This window comes from Bactrocera oleae, chromosome 4, assembly GCF_042242935.1.
Source record: "Bactrocera oleae isolate idBacOlea1 chromosome 4, idBacOlea1, whole genome shotgun sequence".
NCBI classification, from domain to species: Eukaryota; Metazoa; Arthropoda; class Insecta; order Diptera; family Tephritidae; genus Bactrocera; species Bactrocera oleae.
Genome location: NC_091538.1, coordinates 55064771 through 55092310, shown reverse-complemented (window position 1 = coordinate 55092310; position 27540 = coordinate 55064771). Strand labels below are relative to the sequence as shown.

The window sequence follows — 27540 nt, the reverse complement described above, 5'->3', positions numbered from 1 at the left end:
AGATCGGACCACTCTAACATATAGCCGCCATACCAACTGAATGAACCATATTAAGTTCGTAAATGGAATCTTTCTTGTATTTGTGAAGGGTATTATAGATTCGGTGCAACCGAAGTTAACGTTTCTTCTTATTTTTGGAGACCACGAAATATTTTCTATTAAAATTTTCCACTTTACGAGATTATTTATTATCAACTCACCTTTTCACCTTACTTGCATTTTAAAAAATATGTGCAACTTATTTTTGTGTAAATTAGCTTTTGTTTTGTTCGATATAGACCTACATAGTATGTGCATACAAATATTTTTCCCTTAACTTTTACGCTAAACATTTTTTACATATATACAGTTATTAAATTCAGTTAAATGCAAGCACTTATGTTTAGGGAACTTAAACAAACCTTAAGTCTATTTAATGGTTATTCAGACATACATACATATATACGATTGCATACATATGTACATATGTAAATACTGGTTCGTGTCACAAAATATTATTTTCATATAAAAATTGTACTTTGACAACAATTTGTTTATTTAAATAACAGAATTCTGCTAAACATTTCCCTATGCCGCTGATTGTTGCCTGGCTGCTTTGGCACCGATTCGTTGCATAATAAACAAAGCGCTGCAAAAGTAATAGTTATTATTAATTTTATTATTTCTTAGTAATTTTTTTTTTAACACTTACGTAATAAGCACAAAGCATATGCAATAAATTGAGACACTCAAAAAGTAAAACGCGCCAGGATATGACTGCAATGTCGCTCTGTAAATGCCAGTGTAAACCGGTGCCGAAGCCAGCGGCGAAAGTGTTTGCAATGAAGAGATAACAGCGTAGACTTTACCTGCAATAGAAACAAACAAAAAAATTGTTTAAATTTATATTTAACAGCAAAACTCACGTGTAAACTCACCGATTTCGGTAGCTTGTACTAAGCCCGCAAGTACCGCTTGCAACATCGGACTGTTAATGCCACCCATGAAGCCACAAGTCGCGGCCAAGTACATCTGCCAAAATTCCTGCGCCAATGAACGTATTAAACTGTCAGTAAAACAACCCAACAAACCAAGCATGGCAACAAGTATAAGAGGGGCCTTGAATAGCTGTGAATAATTTTTGATGAATAAATTTTTTTTTTGGTTAAATATTTGTTATTAACTTTATAAACTCACCACTCGCAAAAAAAGCAAAATGAGACCACAACCGACCATTTTAATGCATATCGTGATGGCATTGTAGGTGGTGAATTCCTGCAGCGTGAGATTGAATTGGTTACGTAGGAACAGATAAAATACATTGGATTCACCCTCTGTAATGAAAAATGTGTTAATTATTACAACATCAATTAAAGTCTTTCACAAATAATATTGCAATATTGATATTATTTGGTCAAGTTGTTTGAAAAAACTATGAGAAGGTGGCAACTCTTAAAAAAACAAAAATTTCTAAAATAAACATTTTCTTGAACTATTTTGATGAGTATATTTCAGTATTTCATTAAAAATATCAATTTCTTAAACAGGTGGCAACTCTACCCGAAACTATGTTCAACCAAAGTCTTCGTTAGAACCTATCGTTAACTTTATACATTTTACTGATTGTAAATTTACAAACAGGCAGTGTTATAACTAAAATTTCCTTAATGCACATTACATATGTATATCAATTCTTTTACAATATTAATATTTTAGTAAAATAAATCTTTTTATTTATTTTGATGGCCATACTTAATGATTTCATTAAAAAATTCTAAACAGAAACCACTGCCCAAAGCTATGGTATGTGCAACCAAATGCTTCCCAATCCTATACAGTTTGATAGCCACTAAATTGTAACAAATCGTTAACCCTATCTATTTTACTCATTGTGAATTTTTAAGCAGGTGGCAACCCTATTCAAAAATAAATTCGAACTAAACTTTCTCAAAAGTTCTTCTCATTATAATGTTTCGTTTTCCTTTCCAGTTTTTCGACATAAACATTTTCACACAGGTGGCAACATTGTAACTACTTCGTTTTGAATTACACAGAACAACTAAAATAATATCCCAATCTTTGACTAACGCGCTCTGTATAACGGAGTTTTGTTGCACAATATAACTTCGTTCGCGTTCGCTACTCTGCCTAAAGACGTTTTACTTCAAAAACTCCCTAAGCCACTAGAAAGGTGTATAAAATAATCAATACTTACGCATTACAAACGTTGTAGTGACTAAGGTGAACATTATACACCAAATAATGGCGCGATCATAGTCTGGCCTGCGTTTTAGACAGCTCCTTACCAAGTCCTTGATCAAGCCGAATTTGAAGAACTCTCGCAAATTGGACTAATGAAAGATTTTACAAAACTTCAACACCACTTTCAAAACGTTTCTGAAGCATTAGCAAATTTACCTCTTTTCGTTCGTGTTGTATTTTCAAACTTTCGTCGACGAAGAACAGCAAATATAGCAACGCCAGCAAATCCATACCTGCAGCAATTGTAAATACGCCTACGGTACCGGTTCCAGACAGTATATAACTGCTGATCACGTTGCCAATCAAAGTACCAATACCCAAAGCGCCATCCACAAAGAACATGCTATATGTATGTTATGTGAGAGTAATAAAAATTCGTAATGTTAACGATTTCAAAGAATTCGATTTGACATACCGTCTTGCCTTACCGCCCTCGTCCGACACGTCTGAGACGAGACAAAACACCATTGTTATTAACGCGCAGGTGCCACCTGTCAAAGCCAATGGTACATTCGATAATATGTAGACCCATGGATTTAAAGGCGTTGCCAGAGATATTGCTGCGAGAATTGTTGTTATAGAGTGTCCGATGAAGGCCGCTATTTGTGGAATAGGTTTCGTTGCATTAATTTTTTTTTTTATAATTATTAAAATAAATGGTTTACCTGAGAAGGTTGCTACAAGCACCGGTCTGCGTCCAAACTTATCCGACCAAGGTCCAATAAATAAACTGAGGAAAGCAGGCAAAACACTGGTAATCACCGAACTAGTCATAATTATATTGGCCACATAGGGTTGCACTTTGGTTTCAATTTCCTTAAAGTATTATATAAAATATTTTGATAAATAAATCAAGTTAATATTATTATTAAACTAAATTTAAAAAAAACGTTAATGAGGCTTTTGCCTTCTTCTTAATCAATTTAGTAAAAATTTGAAAAGATTAAACTTTTTTATTTACAAAATTATATCCAATTCCATTATTCTTTTTTTAAGAGAAGTATGGATACTATAATCCTTCGCCTCTGTCACTTTTTGCTCTAATAATTTCAATACAAAGTCAAACAATAGGTTGATTAAAGGAATAAGTTTGTTCTGAGGGATGAAACCGGGAATTTATAGTATATCACTCAGCTACCTAGGTAGGTAGGTAGGTAGGTAAAGTGGCTGTCACTTGACACACTTAGGCCTTTAGGAGGCCCATTGTGATACCACTGGGACTGTGATCCCCTCACTCTCATTGGCTTCTCTCTGAACCACCCCGTACTTTTGATGAACTTCATCAGTGAGACAAGTTTTATCTTTGCAACCTCCGAGACGTCATCAAGAAACCCACGACCGATGGTTGCGATTCTTTTCCTATATAGTGCTGCGCAATCGCATAGAAGATGTTTAATGGTCTCCTCCTCTTCTACTTCCTGACAGCTTCTACAATAGTCGTTATATGGCGTGCCAAGTCTAATTGCATGTCCGCCTATTAGACAGTGGCCTCCTACTACGAGAGTTCTTATATCACTCAGCTACCTAACTGTGGTAGTTGAAGTGAACCTTGGATGCTTAATTTTGCTAGGAGATATAAGTATATATCACTTGAAAATAAATCGGAATTGATAATCTAGGATCATATTGACTGATCTTTTGTTCGTAGCACAGCATCTATGTGAAAGGAAACTTCGGAGACCCTATAAAATATATAATATAAATGAATAGCATGACGTGAAGTTTGTGAGATATCGATCTGAAATTTTGCACACGTTCTTTTCTCTCAAAAAAACTGCAAATTTGTTGGACCGCCGAAATCGCAATACTATAGCATATAGCTCCCATACAAACTGAGTAATCAAAATAAAATCCTTGCATGGAAAACTTTTTTATTTGTCAAGATATCAGTTTCACGAAATTGCACCATTTTCGAAGAAAATTTCAGATCGGATCACTATAGCCGAAATAACACCATTTTAAATTAACCCGACGAACTTGTCAGCTTAATTTTGTTTTGAAAAATGTTGAATACCGTTAGGTGTAAAAATGTTTGTGCTCTATGCAACGCAATTACCAAATTGTAAAATTGACTTATGCTTTTTAATGTTATCACCTATTTCGTGCTTAGTTATTATTGCTGATATCCATAAATGATAAGTATTTAATGCTTAACTAGTACGCCTATGCAATAATCGATAAAAAGAACGAACTGATAACATACATATTGCACAATTTTTCATGTGAGTCAGTATTTATATTAAGAATAAGGAAAATAAATATAAATTAAACTTTATCACGTTTTCTGTTTATTTTCCACCCTGGCTGAATTGTTTTTAATTATATGGTAAAATCAATAAAATATTTTTGAAAATTTGAAAAAAAGTATTCAGTATAATTTTCAAACGTTTTACTCACAGCTGATTGATTCGTTTCCGGTACAATGCCCATCATCGGCTTGCACACGGTCGCATTGTACTCGTAAACCACCGTACATGTTTGATAAAGCATCTGATTTTGTAACACAGTGCCTATTTTTGATGTTATATAGTTGTGAAATACTTTCTTTTCCAAAAGTTCTAGCTCACAGCAATTAAAGAAAACTTACTTGAAAGAATTGACGCAATAAATATTAAAAATACTGCCGGTTCAATTATTGTACGAGTTTTTCGCGCCTTTTGGGGCGTAAGTGTAGGCGGTTCGACAAAGTTCGATATATCATCGCTCTCTTCATTTGTTGGTAAAAATAAAATTTCCCTTTCCTCCATGTTACGGTGCGACATGTTTGTACTTTAATTATTATTTATCTATTAATTTATAAGTTCGATCACAGCGACTTTCTACTTAAGTGTCTCTTCAGCGTTGTAAATCACTACTAAACAAAAATATTTCGATATTTCCTTGTTTGGTTTGCACTTTATTTACTCTTTGATTCGAGAGAGTGCTGTGCGTGCACATTTTTGATAACATTTGACAGTGTTGCCACTATGAGAAGGAATAAGTTTTGAGATCTTCATTGTATTTCTTGGCTATTTTTTGGTTTCCTTTTCATCGCTAAGGTATGCCTAATCATCATTAGTTTTTGAAGCTAGAAAAAAAAATTTTATTGATTTGAAAAAAAAATTTAATTGATTTTTTTTTCAAATTTCAATAGTTAGATGATCAAACATATCTCCCTTCTCCGCCTCTACTTCAATATCATGAAATATGAAAAAACAAATCATAAAATGCTTTTTGTTTATCAATTCTTAAAAAAAACTCGAAATTCACCTCTAGACTAGAATAACCCTTTTATGTCCGACAATGCGGTTTTATATAATTAAACATATATATTAATATGGCTGAAAACAAGTAAGAAATACTCATATTAAATCTCTTTAAATAAAAGTTTGTAACACATATAAAGTTCACTAAAAAAATATGATCTCATCAAATCAGTTCGCTATATTTTCCTAAAGGATTTTTAGTAATCGGCTCATCATACAGGTAAGGATACAGTGCGTTCGAAATAAACTGAGTATTTGAATTTGTAAACAACATACCAGAGAGTAGAAGTATTCGCTCAGCTGTGTGTATTTATGCTCAATATTTACGTCTAAATGAGTAGTTCTTCAATTGGCAATAGAGAGGTAAATGTATGAAAAAAATACTCAAATGCATATGACGATAAGAGGCGTTATTAGTCAAGCACTAACAAATACGCCGAATTCGGAATTTGGGTGACAGGTTTTCGAAGATTATGCCAGCCAAGAAACCTAAGTTTTCATCCTATTTATGTATAACAATTAATATATGAACAAAAGTCGAATTTTTAAAGATTTTGGCAAGTAAACTCTAATTTAAACTTTCTGTTGTTGCTTTTATCATATATTATTTGAAAAAAATTCGTATGTGATTAACTTAAACATTTGGTATCAATTTTATAGTTTTAGAATATGTGTATTTGTTCACATAACGTACGGAAATATGAGTAAAATGGCGTATTGTTTGGTATACTTTTTTACTGTCTCATAAATTTTAATATGAGTCGATGACCAAAATTCTGTTGTTGTGTAACAGTCTTAAGCCTTCTCATGTTTTTGTCGCTTCCGGTCGGAACCATTCTGTACTAGGTTTATTTGTATCGATTGTCTCTTCAAGATTGTTGGTATTTCCAATATCAAAAACATATATTTAGTTTAACAGCTGCATTTACAGCTATAACTCTAAGAAATGCATATGCATACGTCTACAAAAGCACCCTCCATTTATTGCTTCAAAATATCTCTCATTTCATTAGCATATATATATTCATTTAAAACTCGTTTCATTTGAAATTTTTTGTCTTATTTATTCTTTTTTTTTTTTAATTAAAATTATTCAAATAAGTTCAATAAAAGGTTGCTTGAAGGAAAAAAACTGTGTTGCGTAGGGTATAACCGTGAGTATAACTGGCAATGACATATTGAGAAATAATTATATTATTTAACAAGAGTTAAATACATATTAATATAGCGTTATTTAGTCACATAGGATATACATACATGCCTGCATATCTAAATGAATCAGCAGTGAATTACATGCAAAAATGCTAGACACCCCACCTGTTTATTGATAAACAATGTTATCACAAAATATAGTCTTTATACCCTGAACAAGGTATATTAAGTTTGCCAAGAAACTTGTAACAACCAGAAGGAAAGGCACATGCCCTATAAAGTATGTATAGTATATACATACATGTACGCCCGCCTGTTTATATATGCGAATCAGTCCCTCGGTTTTGACCTGAAATTTTGCACTAATTGATCCAACTCAAGCTCTTGTTTGACAAACCTTTTTATTTAACAAGGTATCGTCACGAAATTTTACATAGATATCCCATAGATCCCACCCTAATGCCACAATAATTATTAAAGTATGCCTGCAAATTTTTCAGCAACCTGTTTTTAGTTATATTTTTTAGGCTATCTAAGCTTACACTATGAAAATTTTGATAATTATTTCTACCATAAGCTGTTACCTCATTACTGTTTATTGGTGCGCAAACATAATAATGGAGTAAATAAGTACACTGCCAAAGTATGTAAATAGAGACTATATTGACACACAGTTAGAGTTATTTTCTTTTATAATTCTTTGCTAAACCACAGTTCTGATTATAGTGTATTGTATTGTATATACATATGTTTATTCAATGAGGTAAGAAGCCTATTCGAATGAAGAGGATTGTTACAAAAGTGAAAACTATATTGGTTATATACTCTATCGATAAATCCGGTAAACCTAATAGATCTATTTAGTCTATACGTATGATGACATTGGTTATCAGTAAATTATAGGTGCAAAAGTATATTTGGAATAAGGTCGGTGAATTTCCATAACTGTGCATCGGAGTAGCATTGGTGGTTAAGAATGAATCAAGCCAATTTTTGTTACCCTGTTCTGATGTGAACCGTATTCCAGTGATGGTGTTCTGCATCGTCCGGAGCAAATGAGGCGGATGAAGCACAACTTCCTAGCCGCTGTTTTCCAAATACTTTTTAATCGGTCTTGCAACATGAGACCGAGGATTACATTATGGAAAGTTACTTCCTCGCTTCTAGTGGCAAATTCCGGGTGTTTTTCGGCAATCTCTCACTACAATTTTGATTGTTATCGGTAGCGTTCCACATTTATGGTTTCATACGATTTTAGAAGCTCATACAGCATCCAGACTCCAACTGATTCTGTGTTTGCACTTTTGCAACAATTTTCATTGAATAAATTTTTTTTTGGCCGCTCAGGACGTTCTTCGTTTTCCACTTTTAAATTGTGCAAACCACCTTTGGCACGTTCGCTCAGCTAGAACATGTTCACCATAAACTTCCGCCCAAACACTATGACTTTCGGCTGATGTTTTCTTCATATAAAAGTAATAAACAAAAACTCTCCGCACAAACACTTTGTCAGGCACAGAGCTCGACATATTTAAATCAAATTAGTGGCATATACTGAAAAAAGCGTACAAGAACACTAGCTTTCCAACGCCTGTTCGGAATATTGAAACAGAGCAATAATATAACTTGGCAAATCGCAGTAATATAGTTACTAATAACTTATTTCAGATTATTGTTTTGTAGATTGTTTTGTTTTTACGATTTCGTATTAATAGCATAGACTCACTGAGCTGTGAAGGGCACACATTATTTTTACAACGCCTGCTTTTTCGAAATATGCATTCAAATTTATTGCAGGCAATTTATTTAAGTTAGCAAAACCTATCGTTTTGAGATGGATTATATATCATAACTAAATAAAAGGAATTTCTGTAATAATATTCGATTATTCATCGGTTTTCCCGTTTTTCGTTTGACACAACCTAAATCTTACTCAACTTGATTCGTATTGACATTTAAAGTATTCGACTTAAGCCGATTACCACTTCAATACTCACTCACTACACAATTTGAATCGTTTTTTTTATTGGAAACAATTACTTTAATTACCACTGCTTCCATTTAATGAACTATAATTAAAATAATTTGTGTAATGAGTACTCATTTTTGAAGTCTCATTTTTTGCAATAACTCCCAACATTGGCTCACATAGTTCTTTATCATAATTATAGACAGCGACACAGGTTTGATAGAGTTGTTGATTCTGCAAAATGGCACCTTTTTTTTCGAAATTTAGGAAAATAATATTCGAATAACTGCTTTTTGAGCTGGCACTATAAAAAGAATGCTGAAAACAAATGTCTTACCGGCCAACGCTGTGGCAACGTAAACCAGAAAGACTGCCGGTTCAATCACTGTGAATCTATTTCTTTCCACAGATTTATTTGAAAGCGTGTTAGCATTTGTACCCGGGACATCTTCTGGTATTTTGGTTTCGGTTAATGGAAATAACGGTAACGGCGTGATATCCGGCGTTGAAGCGGGTGTTAACGGCATTACAGTACCGACTTCGAAGACGAACTGTTCGAGCGAAGTCAACGAGTGTCGCGCATTCAGATTCAGCGATGTTGGCCGACGCGCTGCCATTATGTGTGGTTTGTTTAAATTAATATTTCGTTCTAAATCAGTTAACCGGTTGCACGAATTTACTCCGTACAAGTTTGCATCCGAGTTTGTACTTAATCGCTTTAAACGTCGTTTTAGTTAATATATACCGACTTTACACATCTGCTCAGTTTGTATGCGGAATGAGATAACGAGAGCAATCAATTGTTTGCCGTTGTAGCTGAAATACACACATATGTACATAGCTAAATGCAACATTAAACTCGCTGACTCACAATCGGCAGGTGCTTTTTGGAGACTTACAATTGTCAGATAAACTCTGGTGTTTACATATTTTTCACACTCGCAGCGTTGCAGAGAGATTAGCTGCGTAATTAGTTTGCCTCTGCTTTTGACAACCACTTTGAATAAGCGTTCGACTATCATTTCATGATTTTTTTGATTTTTTAAAAGGTAATAAACATTTCCAAGTGCATTTGGTTGAATTTTTTAAATTCAGTATTATCGATATCAACTCAACAAGCGTTACAGTTTTGAAGCTGTCCTAACGTGAGTTGAAATATTCAATTTACAAAGAAATTTGCATAGCTTTCTAAAAATATTCGTGACTCAGAAGGGCCAGTGGAAAAGGACCTGTATGCCGTATAAACAGCTGAAAATTTTCTGAACGCTTTTATGAGAAACAGTGGGTAAAAATTGAAATAAAGAAGAAATTAAATTCAAAATATATACTCTCTACGTCATACTTGACGGCGATAATTGTGGAAGAAGAGAAGATTCGCCGCAATGCTATGAAAGTTCGAAGAAAGAAGGTGACCTCAACGCAGCCAGACTATTATCGACGCATTCGCTGCCGCCAATTTCGAAAAGATCACTTCTAAGTTCCAAAAAAATCAAAATTGGAGGATTTTAATCTGCCTGTTAAAAAGCTGATTTCAAAAGAAACGTTTTTTTCATTAATTAGATCGATAAATAAATGTTTGAATGAGGAGATGTTTTGGTCTTTTTATTAACTGTCAAGTCTTGCTATCCCTACATTCATATATTCTGGTATAATCGGAAAAAATTTGTTTGGCCGAAAGTCTAAGAATGAACAGATTTATACATTTTTGATTTTCAGAAGCGTACCGAACAAATATGTACCACCCTACATCAACAAGAAAGCAAACTCGATACAGATGGGTTGTGAGCATAAAACTTGATTTGACTTGCTTTTCAAAAATATCACAGGTTTGCTTCAGCCATACCTAATCATCAAATGCATTCGTGACAACTACCAGCAGCAAAGAAACTTTGAGCTTGTGGTAATATTCCTTCAAACCATTAGGAAAAAACAAAATGAACTTATGAACATTATTTAAAAGCCATTTAAGTGTCAATTGAACTTTGACTTACTTGGTGTTAGAAAGTACCAAGTTCCACTCCGAATTTGAATGATCACGAAACCCAATTTTTAGGTTGGCAAAACCAAGGAAACTTCTACTGAAAATGCTTGAAGTTCGTAATACTCAAACAGAGTTTGGTTGATCTGATGTTGAACTGTTTCAACTTCAATCCAACTGAGTGGAGTTGAAAACCGTAGGGGTATACAACCTTTAAAATCAGCATGAAAGAATCGTACATATGTAGTTCACCAAATAATATTACTATGAAGCTACAGCTAATTTTTCAAATGGATTCGTACGATAGTCTCCGAGTACCATCCTTGTCCGCTTTAAAAAATGAGGTCACAATTAAAAAAAAACAGTTCAAATAAGTATTATGTGCACAGGATACTGTTTTAACGCTTTCACTCCACAGCTGATTGTACAGATAGTTTTTGATTTTAATCAAATTGACACTCAACATCTAATTTATGTTCGATTCACGTCACGTTTACGGAATCGTTTAAAATCGTCTGCTGTGTAATTTAAGCCATAAAAAATAATCGATATTGGCCTAACCCCTTAAACCTATTAATATATCTACCCATAATGTTGGCAATTTTCGGATTAAAATATTTTCAACAGTTGACAACTCTTCTCGAATACAATCAAATCACTTCAGTATCTACAATATTCACACTCTGCGAGCGTGCCGAAATGACGCACTATGGTGCAAGTTTCACTTCGAAAGTAAATCGGTCGAAAACATTTTTAGTTTTTACTAATTTCACATTCCTCGAAACGGTTATGTTAGTTACGGAAAAGCACAATGAGTCCTGGCTTGTGAATGTCATTTTCATAAATACCAACCTTATTTAACATTACAAACATACTTTATTTTTTCTCATAATCATAATATAAGGTAAAACGAAGTTCACTATTTTTGCATTAAGGTGTTATATCCATTTGTAAATTAAAAAAAAAATCGATTTTTGTTTTTGCATATACAACATACATACAATACATATATCGATTGTATATAAGTAGAAAAATCTTCCTTATCACTAGACACTTTTACGGAGATGTTCTTGGAGATCGGCTACGGTATCTCCCTTTACATGTTTTAATTCAAGAGTTATATTTACTACAATTATTTAAAAAAAAAAACTTAAATGGGTACTTAAGAATCACTTCCTTATTTAAACTAAAGTTTTAAATGAAAAACTACCCGTTTGCGATGACTCAGAAGCGTTGATAAAGACTATTCGCTACCAAATATTTTAGTCACTTTTGATTGAGTGACACTCAACTTTTCACTTTTATGAGCGAGGAATCACTTATGTGATAACAATATGCAACAATAAAGCTATTTAGGTATATGCTTGTAATTATCACACAAACATAATTAAATAATCTTTAAATCTTATTAACCTTATTACTTTAATTTGAATGGGAAATACCTGTTAAGAGCTTTTTTAAGTATTAAACTAAATAAAATGCCACTGTTGTATTATAGCGAATTTAAATGCTTGGAAGAAGTGTATTTTTTTGTTTGTTGTTTTTATTCGTTTTTAGTTTTGTTTTTGCGGTAGCGAGTTACTTAACTTGTACATAATAATAGATAAGCGTTAGAATGGATCAGTAAGAAATTTGTATAGGGTATTTTTTTTAGAGACATAGGGTTTTCGATGTACTCCATAAACATATATGTATGCCGAAGTAAACATAAGTTTTGGACAATAACGACCGTTTTTGAAATTCGGTTAAGTAATCGTCATTTTAAATTATCTTCAGCGATGTTGCGATTTTACCCCAAACCAAATTTACTGGGTCATTGATTCAAGCCGAAAGTTACACTGACAAGTAATAGATCCAGTAAAAAGTAAAATCCATTAAATTGAAGATTTTTTATTAGCATAGTTAGAATGATCGGATTTAGATTTAATAAGCTACGTTTTGTTCGATAACTTATTGCAATTTGAAGGTAATTTCATAATGCCACACCCGATGAAACAGTCGTTCCTATTGATAAAATGTTGGAAGCTTATGGGAGATGATTCTTCATGGCAAAACTTTCGTGAAAGTCAATCCTGGCTTGGCCACCGTATGCGACTCACCGCGATTCAACTACGACCGCTTTCGCTTGACGTTGTCGTAGGTGACCCCAGTTACCTTTCGCTTCAGAAATGATATGATTTTGTTGCATTTCAATAGCAATTTGCAGATGGAAATTCGGTGCTTCTTTAGTTTACTAGGAGTTTAATTACGGTCGGCATCGTCGTTTCCATTATTTTATCGCTAATTTCGATCTCAAAATTACCGAAACGGTATCGGCGAAATCAATAATACGCGTGATTGGCGGTTAAGTATCAGGACTACAAACACTATTTACATTTTCAGCCGATTGACTCGCGATTTCACCTTTATCGAAGAAAATCTGTAAAAAATGATGTATTAGGTGTAGTAAAAAGAAATTCATTATTTTTGCATGAATCGTAATCGATGTTTAGACTCAGCGGTTTCCATTATTTGATCGATTTTTTCGATAATCGGTCTTCCAGAGCGTGGTGAATCTTTGACATCGAAATTTTTGGAACGGAATCGACGAAACCAAAACTGCGCATGATGGGATGTTACTGTATAAGGGCCATAAACGCTATTCACATTTTCAGCCGCCTGCCTTGCGTTTTCACCCTTAACGAAGAAAAACTGTAAAATATAGCTATTTTCTCTTTGCTAGTGTCCATCTTTGACGCGCGCTCAAACAAAACTGAATCAACCAATCAAAAGACTGTCAGAAAAGCTTTTTTAGTATAAAATGTCATCTTTCTAATACAATGCGAGATATAGATCTATTGGCTTTTGTACTTCATATAGCTTAATCCGATCGCAATTATACAATGTGAGATGCAGATTGTGAAAGTCATCTTTTGAAAATATCATTAGATTTCTTTTACTAAACCTAATATTTAAAAACTTCATTGAAAAGTAATAAAATATCTTTCGTAAATAATATAATATTTTCTTTCTTCTGTTTCCCAAATATATACGCATTCTCTTTATTTTATTCTCGCAATTATCTTAGCTAAATATTACATGTTTTCTGTTGAACACCGTAACGTATGAGTAATACATTGTAAACATTTGCTATGTGTTAAAATTTGGTGTTAATTAAAAGAACTGTTAATTTCAAATTTGCTAATACGAAACAGTATTTGTTAAACTTCTAAGTAATTAAGTAACTTAATTATAAAACATACAAGTTCTTTCAACAACATCTGTTTGTAAGTTTAGAATTATACATACATGTCTGTATTTTTATAAAATTTACCATTCATTGTATATATTCATGTTCATAAACACAGTTACAAAAGTGCAATATTTTCGTTATTGTAATTATGCAATATTTGTTTCACAACTTGATAAAAAAATCAAAAAATAAATGAATTGATCCATTGTCTCGAAATATATTTATGTACACTAGAGCGCATCGATTTACAGGGGCTGAAAAAGCGAAAAAAATCACATGCGCGAAAAATGTCCCTGCATTATTCAGAACAAATTTGTTTATAGACTTGTGCAGAGTGCCTTTGCAACTATTAAAAAAAAATAAAGAAATTCATAGTTGGTTGAAAGTAATCGGAAACGAAAGATAAAATGACAAACATTAAAGGAAAAGGAAAAAAAAATTTACGGACAATCTATGGTCGGGAAAAGGAAGATGAGGGGCGTGGCTGAATTTTAATGGTTAAAAACGGCTTATCTCGATTTCTCGCAAAACTACGAGTCCTATAGAAAAAGGTTATACGGCAACGTTGTAGGTAATGAAAGGGTCTATAACTTTTGTGTATAGAATTTTTCCACAAACATTTGCAAGATTTGCATTTACTAAATGAGCTTGAAAATATTTTGTCGTAGAGTTCTTACCTTAAGAACAATACTTTCAAATTTGCATGACATTTGATTAAATCATTCTCAAGTTATTGGTCTCAAAGTGACGCAACCTTTGCTCTTTTTGTTTACAGTAAAGAAATATAATTTCATATTTTGATAAAGCATTGTAACGGCAAATCTATCCCAGCATAATTTCGTCGTTACCATACCAGCACAAATTATACACCCGCTTCAAGAGGACCACAATCCCTCTGGAAGGCCATTTGTCGAAAATATCGACAAAACAATGGAAATCATCGAGTCCGACCGTCAAAAAGCACTATTTCGACTATCCATGGTCGAATCGAGCAAGTGAAAACGGTGAGCAAACCAGGCTTGGTGGTCTGAAAGGGTGTTAATTCGGATCTGTACTGTCAACAATTGGATCATCCAAAGAAAGCAATCGCCCAGAAGCAGGCAGCTTGGGCCTATTAGAGAAGAATTGTGCTTCAACAAAACTACGCCAGGCTACACACATCGAAAGTACACACAAGAAAGCTCCGCTAGCATGCTTGGGAGGTTCTTACGCATCCTCCTTACAGTCCGGACCTGTCATCAAGTGATTACTACCTGTTTCTGTCTATGGCGAATAATTTTGCCGGTGAAAAGTTAGCCTCAAGAGATGCGTGAAAATTAACTAGCAGAATTTTTTTTGCCAATAGGGATGAGAACCTAAATCGGTTCATTCTAATATGCTAATAAAACGTTCAATGTAAGGCAAAAATATTGGATTTCTTTTTACTTGACCTTATATTTGATATTCTTATTTGATAGATTATTGCTTAATTTTTTAATCATTATACATTCTACAAAGGTTATTATATTATATAACAGTGATCGTACCTCGACTAGGTGACTAAAAGCTTTTTAAATTCTCTACTGTAATTTACACAGCTCGGGCTAAGGATCATTCGGTTTGCACCTATTTTGGTACGCAACAAACACAAGATTTTCTAACTTGACGCTTAATTTATTTATTTATAAAAAGTGCTTAGTCATATGCTTAGAATGAGAAATATTACTCTAATTAACATTAAGTAAATTTTTTAAATTTATTTATTGTTTTTAAATATTAATGTTTCTAACACTTAATTATGCAATTTTACTATACATTTTTTAGTAACTTTTCCGCTTAAGCAATAGTCAAAAATAATGCACATGCGCTCGCATTTATAAGCAATTTAAATGTCGAATTATAGTTGAAATATCATTTTCGAATTTCGAAGAAGTATATAAGTACAAATGCGTTTAGGCTGTCCGACATCAAGCTACTTCATCGTCTCTCGTTGCTCTGGCACTACTCTTACGTTGCATAAGGTATATAGTCCTAAAATTGCAGAAAAAATAACGGAATTAATAAATTTTTCAAGTGTGGTGATTAAATCGGTCTTACGTTATGAGCAAAAAGTTTGCGAAATAGAGTGCAGAGCTGAGAAAGTAAAAGGCGCCAGGATAAGATACCAATGTCGAGTTGTAAATACCAGTGTATACAGGCGCCGACGCCAAAGGTGAAAGTGTTTGTAGTGAGGAAATTACCGCATATACTTTGCCTAAATTTTTTTTATAAATTTTACCATTTATCAGAAATGAATAAAAAGAAGTTTTACCGATTTCTGTACGGTCTACCAAACCGGCAAGTACCGCCTGCAACATGGGGCTGTTAATGCCACCCATGAACCCCGCAACCGCGGCTATATACATCTCCCAAAATTTCTCAGCCAAAGCGCGTATTAAACTGTCGGCGAAGCTACCCAGCAAGCCGAGTATGGCCACAACTGTTAAAGGCGCCCTGAATAGCTGTAAAGTGAGATTTTTTTTATGGTTTAGTTTTTATAAGCCTCCTGCTAACATTATTATAAACTCACCACACGTAATAACACCAAAATTATACCACAACCAATCATTTTAATGCCAATGCCGACTGCGGTGAAAGTGGTGAATTGTTGAAGCGTGAAATTGAATTTGTTGCGTAAAAACAGATAAAGTACATTCGCTTCACCCTCTGTAAGGAAAACAATTATATTTGTAGTTAACTCAGAGCTTTGTATCTTTATAAATTATTGGTACTTACGCTGCACAAAGGTTGTCGAAATTAGAGCGAACATAATACACCAAATAATGCCGCGATCAAAGTGTGGTCTGCGTTTCAGACAACTTTTAACCAGATCCTTAATCAGATCGAATTTGAAGAACTCACGTACATGTGACTGAAATAAAAGAAAAAATAATAATATTAAAATAAAAAATGCAACCCTTAATTCAAAATTTGTGCAATTCACCTTAGTTCTTTCGTGTTTCACGTGCAGACTTTCGGTTATAAAGATAATGATATAGAGTACTGCAACCAAATCCATACTCGCGGCAATCACGAATACACCAATAGTACCAGTTGCGGCAAGTATATAACTGGCTATTAAATTACCAACCAGTGTACCAATACCCAAAGCACCTTCGACCAAAAACATGCTACATAGTACCAAACATAATTAAATAAATATACGCTTCGTGAACAATAGGTTCAAAAACACCTACCGTCTGGCTCTACCGCCCTCATCAGACACATCGGAAACCAGACAAAATACCATCGCTATCAAGGAACAGGTGCCACCAGTTAGTGCCAGTGGTATGTACGATATAACGTAGACCCAAGGGTTTATCGGTGTCGACATTGATATACCCGCTAATATTGCTGTTATAACATGTCCAAGTAATGCCGCTATTTTAGAAATTGGTATAATTAAAATTTTTGTCATTACTTATGGAGAAATTGTTTATTTACCTGTAAAAGTTACCACAAGTATAGGTCTACGTCCAAATTTATCAGACCAAGGTCCAATAAATAAACTGAGGAATGCAGGCAAAACGCTGTTAATCAGTGAACTGGTCATAATAATGTTGGCCACATAGGGTTGTACTTGGGTTTCGATGGCCTGGAATTTAAATTATGAAATTTACTTAGTTTTAAAAAATTTCAAAATTAATTTATTTAAACTTGATTGATTTACAGTAACGTTTACTTTAGAACTTTCTAATCAAATATATTTCTTCGTAATTTTTTATTTGAAATTTTTGTGATATCCGCCACACTTAGTCATTTAACAGTGCTCTGCTAATAACATTAGCTAGCTCTGTCATTAATTTTGTTTTACAGTCACTTTACAGTGCTCTGCTAGTAACGTTAATTCACTTCTGTCATTTATTTTGTTTTACAGTCATCTAACAATACTCTTCTAATAATATTAACTCACTTCTGTCAATCATTTTATTTCATAATTATTTAACAGTGCTGTGTTATGTAACATTTATTCACTTCGGTCATTCTTTTTGTTTCACAGTCATATAACAGAGCTCGGTTAATAACATTAACTAACTTCTGTTATTTATTCTCTCCCACAGTAATTTAACAGTTCTCTGCTAATAACATTAACACGCTTCTGCTTGAAAACTAAAAACTTTGCTGCTTCTGTAGATGCTTGTGATTACAGTTTAGTTGTTTTAACAGGTAGGCTAAGTTTTCTGAATTGGCAATACTTGTGCTAATAAAAAATTTATATACATACATAATGTAGAATAGATTAATTGCCAAAGTAGATTAATTGTCAAATAAAAATTTCAGTGGACCCTGAATTTTTGTAAGCCGTTTCGTAAAGTGTTTTCATTACATAGAGATCATATAATTTGTATTTTATGTGAAATGTGTAACCACCGGGACTAAAATCCCCTCACTCTGTTATGTTCTCTCTGAACCACCCTGTGCTTTTAATAAAGATTTTCAATGCAAAAAGTTTCATCTGTTCAATCTCCGAAACATAGTGAAGAAACCCTCTACTGAGAGTTGCTATTTTTTTCCTATACAAAGCTTTGCATTCGCATAGAAGATGTTCTATAGTCTCCTCTTCTTTTACCATTTGAACCCTCTTGAGCGCTTCTACAATAGTCCCAGTTAAGGAAATGTATATATGTATTATGAGCTTTTAAGCTTAGCTAAACCTTCAGTCGTGTTTCCTCTACTAATTATGGCCTGTGCTGTTTTTTTTGTACAACAAAAGAAGATTATAATAACAACCAGTTTTCAAGTACTTTATGTATTTTTAGGGGAAACTTTTTGAAATCAGAGATACACACACATTTCCACGATTATCTTCTGCCAAAACTACCAAATTTGCATATAATTTTGGTATTTTCCAAACACTATCGGATACGTGCTAAAAACGCTTACGTTTTCATTTATTTATTTTGTTATTTTTGTTTTAGTTGATGATAGCGCAGTTGAGTCATACGTTTGAATAACTATTCAATCACAGGGAATCCACATGAGCAGGCCAGGCCTTTTTTGTTACCCCCAGCTGATTTACTGATAATCACGATTACTATATAAATACGTATGTATTTAATATTTTTTATATTCAATTTGCATTTGTTTTTAATGTTATCAATTTGAAGCCTGTCGCCACCAGTTGTTGCTATTAATAATTTGTTTTATTAATAACTTTGTCTAGTAGAAGAACAGGTGCGACTATTTCGGAACTATATTAGTCTCACGTGTTTTGTTTTATATACTTGCTTGTCAAAATAAAATTCTGCCTTTATTTTTACATTTTTTTTTGTATTGTACTTTTGGCTTACTTTTGATTTGAGCTGTTTTATGGTTAGTGATCAAAAGATCAAGCATGAACTTCATATGAACTTTAATTTGGTTTATAAACAAAAAAAAAAGTCATTTATGGAGAAGACCACGCAATTAGACCATACTATTTTTAGAAATCTTTTTTTGCAGAGTGTTTGACAGCTCTGAAGTGCATTCCTTAGTGATTTTTGAAGTTCGATAGATTTCTGCACTAGTTTATTATTCTCATTTACTTTAAATTTATGTTAATATTTTTGTCCACTAGAATGCATAAGTTGGCTTAAAATTCCGTTTTCCCAAGTTCTCTCATTCACCTTTCAATTATTATATTTACTACTACCTAGAACTCGAAAGTCGAAAAATACGATTTTTATCTAATTTTATTAGTAGTACAGTTTTACATGAACCGTTTTGGATTCGCCAAACATCTGATGGCTATGTCAAAATAGTTACATATGGAAGCAACAAGAAAGTAACACAATTGAATTATGCATCAGTTAGTAAATTTGGTACATTATGAAACTGGTATAATCTTTTTCTGTTCATTCTTAATTTCATTATGCCAGTACATGTGTTTTGCGCCACTTGTTTGTTCGATTCACAATTCGGCAAGGCTTGGCGAATCCACGACAACTATTAAACATTTTGTTTTTAAAATCGATTACTACACTATTTAAAGTCCCAAACAGGACAATGAAGAAACTCCTTTGTCGAAAGCAATTAATTGAAAACCGACAACGAAATACTATGTACTCACTTGTGAAGTCGCATTTTTAGGTATAACTCCCAACATTGGCTCGCACAATTCTTCATCATATTCGTAAACGGCAACACATGCTTGATAGAGTTCTTGATTTTGTAACACAGCACCTTTAATCAAAAAATAATAATACAATATATTAACGTTTTTCATGCACAAAGTTTTAAGGTAACACTTTTAAAATGTCTTACTGGCCAATGCTGTGGCTATGTAAACTAGAAACACTGCTGGTTCTATCACTGTAAACTTTTTCTTTTCATCTGATTTACTCGAGGTTATTTCACTAACATTATCTTCGACTTCCTGCAATTTTGCAGCGTCTATGGACTCTTGTTTTATCGACATAACACTACCGTTTTAGGGACTATTTATGAAAAATCGAATTGTTTCTGCGCCGTTTAGGTTGGAATCCCAAGTGTTGTTATATCAATTTAAGATTCACTTCAATTGGACAAGTCGTTTAAATACTTTTCAAATGTCTGCTCTCCTAAATATACATATATAAAATAGATAACTATTGAAGAGTATTCTCTCGTTGTAGTAAAGGGTGATTTTTATTTAAAACATACAAACATACATATGTTCCTGCGCGATTTGGCGCGTTAATTCACTATCGAAAAGTACTTCAACTTTCTTTTATTTGTGCAATTTGTGGAGAGCAGAAAAGAAAATATTTATAGTGGAGTAGTAAGACCGTTTTGAAAACAGAGAATAGAGATGAGCAGAAGTTATAGAGCGAGTAAACATTTATCAATTAGTTGTAGTATGTGTTACGGAAAGGCGCTAATAACTGCTATTGGCCAGTACTCTCATCCTCTCCCATTGAAGAAGAGGTAAAAAAGTACTAAGTTTAGGGACAGCCGACCAATAAGTACTCATTCAAAATATTTTAAGCAAAACATTCGTTTTTTGTTTTCTATACTTTCACTAATTGATATGTAGGTATAACGTTGTTGGGGGCTAGCCGATATCACATATTTTTTCGGACAAATTATGCTATGCTCAAGGAAATACGATCACTTCAATTCATTAATATACCCCTCATATTGACCGATAGAGTCAACTGATGAGTTATAAGTCATTATATTGGGTATATGGGGGCTTGGCAAGGTTTGAACCGATTTCATACATATTACGCATCAAACTAATTTTTATTCACAAAAAAAAAAACGTTTCCGTTTAATTTCTTTCGTTTCTTTATGGACTGACTCATAATTTTTTTTGCTAGGTTTGGTTTCAATATTTTTACAGTGGCTTTGGGCATCTTCTGAAAATTTTTTGAAATATGGTAGTTATTGTTGAGATTTGAAATTTGGACCGGATATTATGCTTATATATAATATATCCTCGAATAATTTTATTTGTTACAAACAACCGTTAGGTGAACAAAGCTGCAATACCGTAAAAACATGTTCGCCAGGGTATTAAAAACTTTAAGTAAACACTAACCTTAAATATATATACATATATATATATATATATATTAATCTTACATTTGTCTGCTCTTGGGATTGGCTGCAACAAAAATAATTTTTTTGTAGAAATAAATACCCATATTTTTTAAATTACCAAATATTTTAAAGTAATTAAAACAAAAAGAAGTGTATGTGTCTGGAATTGGGGATTTTCCGGATCTTTAGATTGAAAACGGAGTGTCATATGCACATATAGTCGAATCCGTCTATTTTGTACAATATTTTTAATATAATCTCTTATAACCTCAAAAAGAGAGTAACTCTATCAAACCGGTTTCCTTCTTGTTCACAAAATTTGTTTTTTCCTCCAAGTACAATATCTTCAAGTCCCGTTGTGCAAAGTTTTGAAAATCCAAAATTCCACTCAGAAATCAAATTAATGATTTCAATCATTATGGATGGCAGCAAATCCATCCTTAAAAAAATTATCCCGACTCGCCTTGTTTCTCTAAGATATACTGGATATATTAAAAATTCATTGCAGTGTCGAAATCATTTCATATCCAATTTTTTTATAAGTGCAAAACATTTTCAAAACAGTTATTGTTGTTTTTGGCATTGTTATTCAAATGAAACGGATCTTCGTTAAGTAGATGACTAACTAAGCATTGTGGAGTTCTTAGACTGCATAGTATGTGCATCAATCATTCATAAATTTGGTACTTTACCGCCCATTTTTCATTGTTTTACATGTTGACTACCTCCTAAAAAAAGTTTTGCATTTGCTTAGCTGACTCATAACCTATGATAACTGATACCTTGCATTATATAATTTTTCAGTGAGCACACGTTTAATACTACTTATAACAATCGATTAGTTTTATTGATAACAGTAAACATAAAACCAAATCGATGTGTGAATGTACATTTTAAATGAATTATTGAATTGATATAAATTAAATACATATAGCTTTTAATAGCTCTCTAATTAGGTCTGTTAATGATATATGGTACTTACAATATTGTCGTGATTTATAATTTGTCAGTATGTCAAAATGCATTTATTTTTAGTTGCGATAGTAAAATAGTGCGGAATTACCCATAAGTATGCCGGAGAACAATTTATATATTTTTTGTTGTATTTACTTATATCTTGAGCTCTCATCTGTATTCTCTCTCATTTGTTGAATCGAAAATATTGATCTTATTGAGATATGGCAAAGTAATCAAAAAGTAATCAATGTAATTACGACTTTGACAGGTATTTGGGCCTGATTCTCTAATAATTTCCGTTTGCTATAGTTTATTTTTGATCAGTAGGACGTGGTTAATATCGAGCAACCAAGCGCATGGCAATCGGCGAAAATTCACACAAATACCAAAATGTGAACATCACGTTTTTGCATCATCCGCCTAATGTGGCGCGTCCGCTAGGTAGATTAAAAGCTTTGAATGATCTAGAGGCTTGCTTGTACTTTTATTATCGCTAGCAATCAACTGCTAGGATCACCAGAAGTGCGCCAATCCGCTGGAGTTCACCATGGTGGATTTTGAATGCCTGTGTGTGTTTTAACGCTTTGGCGGCTGGAGGCGAATGGAGCTAATCTTTTTCTTCTTCCAAACTGGGGGACTATAATATTACTATAATTCTATATTTCATTATGATGTTTTTTGCTACCGTGAGCCTCCAACACGAAATCAATTGTAAGCAAAATATTCAGGCATACGGCCAGTCTAATTCGCCGCCGTGACGTATGAGCGATTCAAATTCAATAACCATTCAAATGATTTGAAGTGTGTAACAAAAATATACCAATAGGAAGTGGTCGTGTGCGGAATTGAATAATAATTAATAATAATGTTTTTTAATAATCTCAATTTCGAATTTCGAAAACAAATATTTCGATATTGGATGCTAACCTTGAAAAACTGAGAAATTTCTAGAGAAACATTGATTTTGACGTACAGTGTTAATAAAATTAAAAAATAAATTAATTGCTACATAAGCGAAATATATAAGGTGTCAAATAGGAGAAAAACAATCCATGATCTAATAACTTGAGTTGAAAATTAATTTCTTGACTCAAAATTAAAAGAAGACAATAAAAAACGATCATTTCGGTTGCACCGGTGCATATAACTAAATCTGAAAACGAAACAGACCAATGGTTTGCATCCAACAGAAAACTTTTTGCTAGTAATTCTATAAAATTCAAAAAATTAATTCTTATTTCGCACAGAAAGTCATAAAGTTTTTCTCCAAACTACTATTTCTTGTTCAATTATGTACTGATTTACTTAAAAAACTGAATTTTATATTTTTTGCGTATATCGATACTATACCTTTGAAAATTGCATACAAAAATTATAGATTATTATTATAAATATTTTTTATTTAAATTTTTGGGCATTATTTTTCGGAGTCTGTCATTTTGTTAAATTTCGTTTTTGTTAACAACCGTTGGTCATTGTTAAGGCAATACTTCATAGATTATTAATCTATTATATTTTGTCTTATTTCCAACCACGGTGAAGGCCATAATCACTTCAACGGTGGAGGACTTTTTTTTTAATATTAATTAATGGTGTAATGTCCAAAGTTTAAAACATTTCATGCATTAGTTTTTTTAAAAAACTACCAAAAATCACTGTCTTTTTAGGCGGTCACACTAGCTGTGTCTCTTAATATAATTGAAATCGAAAGCAAATAGCGTGGTAGTAGTACATAACGAATTCCCATTGCTTATACGACGATATAGACACGAGCATGGGCAAGGAAGGTCAGAACAGGATGGAACGATCCCGGTTAGATTGAAAACTGCAAAATTCATGTGTAAAGCAATAGCTCAAAAACACACAATGTTTCTCTATAGAACGGACTGAAGGAGCATAATTGAAATATTTATTGGTTACTGTCTGGTGTTGGCGCACGCCTGCAGAAGGGGGCTGACAGATCAAGAAGACTGTAGAGTAATTAGCCTACCGGCCAAATCTAACCTAACCTAAATATAATAAACAGTGGAATTTCCGTGGTTGTGTAACGGCTATTATACTCTCGCTAGTAGCCAAGAAAAATAAGGATGTTAATTTATCTTTGTTGTTTTCTCGGAAAATACTATTGAAATTTGGTGGATTTTCGATGTTTAAAAGCGGTAATTCCTTTAAAAAACGCAATGTCATAAATGCATATGTGTATATTTATTTAAAAGGAATAGCTCTAATATTAATGTTGACACTTAATTGGTGTGATTATTCGATAAACCATAAAAATAAAAAATGAAAATAAAAGCCATATGTAAAACTTGTTGCCGAATTCGCAAAACTAAATTAATTATATACTCAGTAAAAGACAAGTAAGGAAGGGATAAGTTCGGATGTAACCAAACATTTTATACTCTCGCAAAGTCAAATGGTATACTCGTTTGAGATTTCTTTGTGGATTGACCGATATTTTCTGTAGAAGGTCAACTATAGGGACTGGGGTCCACATATTCAGTACCTAGGGGCTTGAACAGTTTCGGTTCGATTTAGACAATTTTTGGTCACAAGGTGGCACACTTTAAACGCATTATTCATGCAAAGTTTAACCCCAAAACAGTTATTGCTGCTTGATTTGCATAGTGGAAAGTGAAAAAATCAGATGAAATTTCAAATGGTGTTATATGAAAAATAGGCGTGGTTGTAATCCGATTTCGCCCATTTTCGTACTGTAACATAGAAATATGAGAATATTATGTACCGAATTTGGTTGAAATCGGTTAAGCAAATCCCAAAATATGGGTTTTCACCTGAAAGTGGGCGGTGCAACGCCCACTGTCTAATTTTGAAGTCGATTCCTATAAAGTAATCTTATATCATTCCAGAGATAAAATTTAATGTCTCTGGCGTTTTTAATGCTTGGTTTATCGCGCTTTTTGGTATTTTTTAACAGTACCGTTATATTGGGAGTGGGCGGGGTTATCACCCGATTTCACCCATTTTCACACTGTAGGTAGAGGTGCTAAAAACATTTGCTTCCAGTGAATTTTGCAGATGCCCCTCCCTAATGTGATCCAGTCTTGTATCTTATTGCGGAGCTTAGTTATGGCAAATTAATTGTTTTTAATTAATGGCGTCTTACGGTACCAAGAAACATGTGTACCAAGTTTCATAAAGATATCTCAATTTTTACTCACTTACAGCTTGCACAGACGGACGGACAGACAACACCCGGATATCAACTCGTCTCTGCATCCAGATCATTTATATATACATAACCCTATTTCTAGCTCGATTAAATTTATTGATACAAACAAAAGTTAGGTGAACAAAACTATTATACTCTGTAGCAACACGTTGCGAGAGTATAATAAAAATTAATGTATTGTTATATACCCGTATATATTTGTTTGACTACAGGTGCTTGGCATTTCCTTATTAAGATAAGCGAATTTTTTTGTTAAAAAATATAAAACTTCAAGTGTCGATAACTGAATTTATTGTATTAGTAGAAATACATATTACTTATTGATTTAATTGTAGTAGTAAAACGTCATCGATTTCTGATAGATAAACATTTTACATTTCTACGGGCTTATCAGACATTACCTCTGTTGTTCTTCAGCCGTCAGTTCTGTTCAGTTTGAGAGTTAATTCTCTTTCACCTCGCTTTATTTCTTATTACAATGTTTACTAGTTTAAAGAAACCAATGGTGTAAATATTATTAAAAATAAATATAGTTTTAAAAAGTTAAAAAACACGCTTTTAAACCATTCAAACTAAAAAGTGAAAAATAATTCCTTATATCGGGTGGTTTTTTTTCGAGGTATAGAACTTTAAATTGGCATTACTGTTTAAGATTGCGACCGATTTAACAGCTGTCAAGTGATTTATTCTCAGTTTGATTTGGCAATTCATCATGAATAGACTTACGCACCAACAACGCTTTCAAATAGTGCAATTTTATTTCAAAGCTGACTGAAATATTGACCGAAAAATACTTGTATTATTGTGGCAAAAGTGTGATGTGCTCGATATACGAAAAATATGTCTCAAACCATCCTACGCTTTTCTCATAAGTATTTTTCGATCAATATTTCTGTCTGGGATTACGCCCACTTTTAAAATAATAGGAAACTGTAATAAAATTATTGCATTGTCATCGGTCTTTGACACGTGTGCCAAGTTTTAAGTTGATCAGACTTCTGGAAACCAGTGCAAATTGAGCTCGAAGATTCCATTACATACATGCAACCCAAGCTAATAAAAGCGTGTTAAAAACAAAGAGCTTGAAGCGATTGATTACATAACTTATATAATATATACCATATACGAATATGTGCAGTGTGCATCGTCCTTATCCTTCTAAACTTTAAATAACTTAAAATAAATATTAATCATAATGGGCAAGGTCTGGGTTATAAGGCGGGTGAGGCGAAATTTTCCAGTCGCACAGTTTTTTACCGGTCTTGCAACACGAGAACAAGCGTTGTTTTTGATGTTCAACATAGTTGGTCGATGGGCGGGTGAAATCACATATCTCCAGACCAATTCGATCAATTTCAACGAAATTCAGTAGGCAACATTATCCTTATATGTATCTATGTCATAATGCGAAAAATTACCATATAACACGTGCCAGCTCGAGCCTAAAAACTGTCAAAATCGGACCATAACTGTTCAAACCCCTAAATACATTCCGACGATATGGATCTCAGTGCATATGACTCACTGTCAATCTGTGAGGTTTAGTGTTGCGGCGAGATAATATTTCTCATGACAACATGTACTTTTGCTAAAAAACTACTTCCCTTAGTCCCCATATACCTAATATAGATATTTTCGAATTTCCGGTTGCCTTCATACCGCATCTATCCTCAATATGTAGGAAACCCTAATGAAATTTTAAAAGAAACTCTTTGTAATAACAGTGTATCCTCATGCCTAAAATGGATGAAATCAGTGCAATACTTCCCCTAGTCCTCATATACCTAATAAACGGATTTTCAAACATAAGTTTTTTTTTATTTCTTATAAATATACAAGTATTGGTCAATCTGTGAGATTTCTTAACGCCACTCAGAGATGCTCTATTTCTGGTAATTATATGTCGTAATACTAAAACTGGATAAAGCGGAGTAAAAATATTCCTTAGCCCACTTATACCATAAACTATAATATAATATAAGAATTTCAAACTTCCAGTTGACCTTATACCGTATATATCGGTCAATATGTAAGATATCTTAGCAAAATTAA

At 33.1% G+C, this 27540-nt stretch overlaps 3 protein-coding genes across 7 annotated transcripts in view; 1 reads left to right on the top strand and 2 right to left on the bottom strand.

The window, feature by feature from the left end:
- Positions 1-27540, top strand: part of LOC106619166 (uncharacterized) — a 154249-nt gene that overhangs the window by 44111 nt on the left and 82598 nt on the right. The window lies entirely within an intron of this gene.
- LOC106621502 (probable peptidoglycan muropeptide transporter SLC46) lies at positions 239-9323 on the bottom strand. Of its 2 annotated transcripts, none has more exons than XM_036363360.2 (10): positions 8945-9323; positions 8743-8855; positions 2907-3057; positions 2657-2840; positions 2398-2584; positions 2195-2330; positions 1177-1313; positions 918-1107; positions 692-848; positions 239-628 (listed from the first exon to the last, which is right to left on the bottom strand). In XM_036363360.2, the coding sequence occupies exons 1-10, from the start codon at positions 9222-9224 to the stop codon at positions 568-570; spliced, it is 1596 nt and encodes a 531-aa protein (XP_036219253.2). In that variant the 5' UTR covers positions 9225-9323; the 3' UTR covers positions 239-567. The 2 variants fall into 2 exon arrangements, with proteins under 2 accessions (XP_036219253.2, XP_036219254.2); XM_036363361.2 differs by lacking the exons at positions 8743-8855; positions 8945-9323 and adding exons at positions 4639-4751; positions 4829-5095.
- On the bottom strand, positions 15573-20335 carry LOC106621501 (probable peptidoglycan muropeptide transporter SLC46). Its single transcript, XM_014240396.3, has 10 exons — positions 20079-20335; positions 19885-19997; positions 17280-17430; positions 17033-17216; positions 16780-16966; positions 16572-16707; positions 16366-16502; positions 16108-16297; positions 15894-16050; positions 15573-15827 (listed from the first exon to the last, which is right to left on the bottom strand). Exons 1-10 carry the CDS (start codon positions 20230-20232, stop codon positions 15764-15766), a joined length of 1473 nt encoding a protein of 490 aa, XP_014095871.3. The 5' UTR covers positions 20233-20335; the 3' UTR covers positions 15573-15763.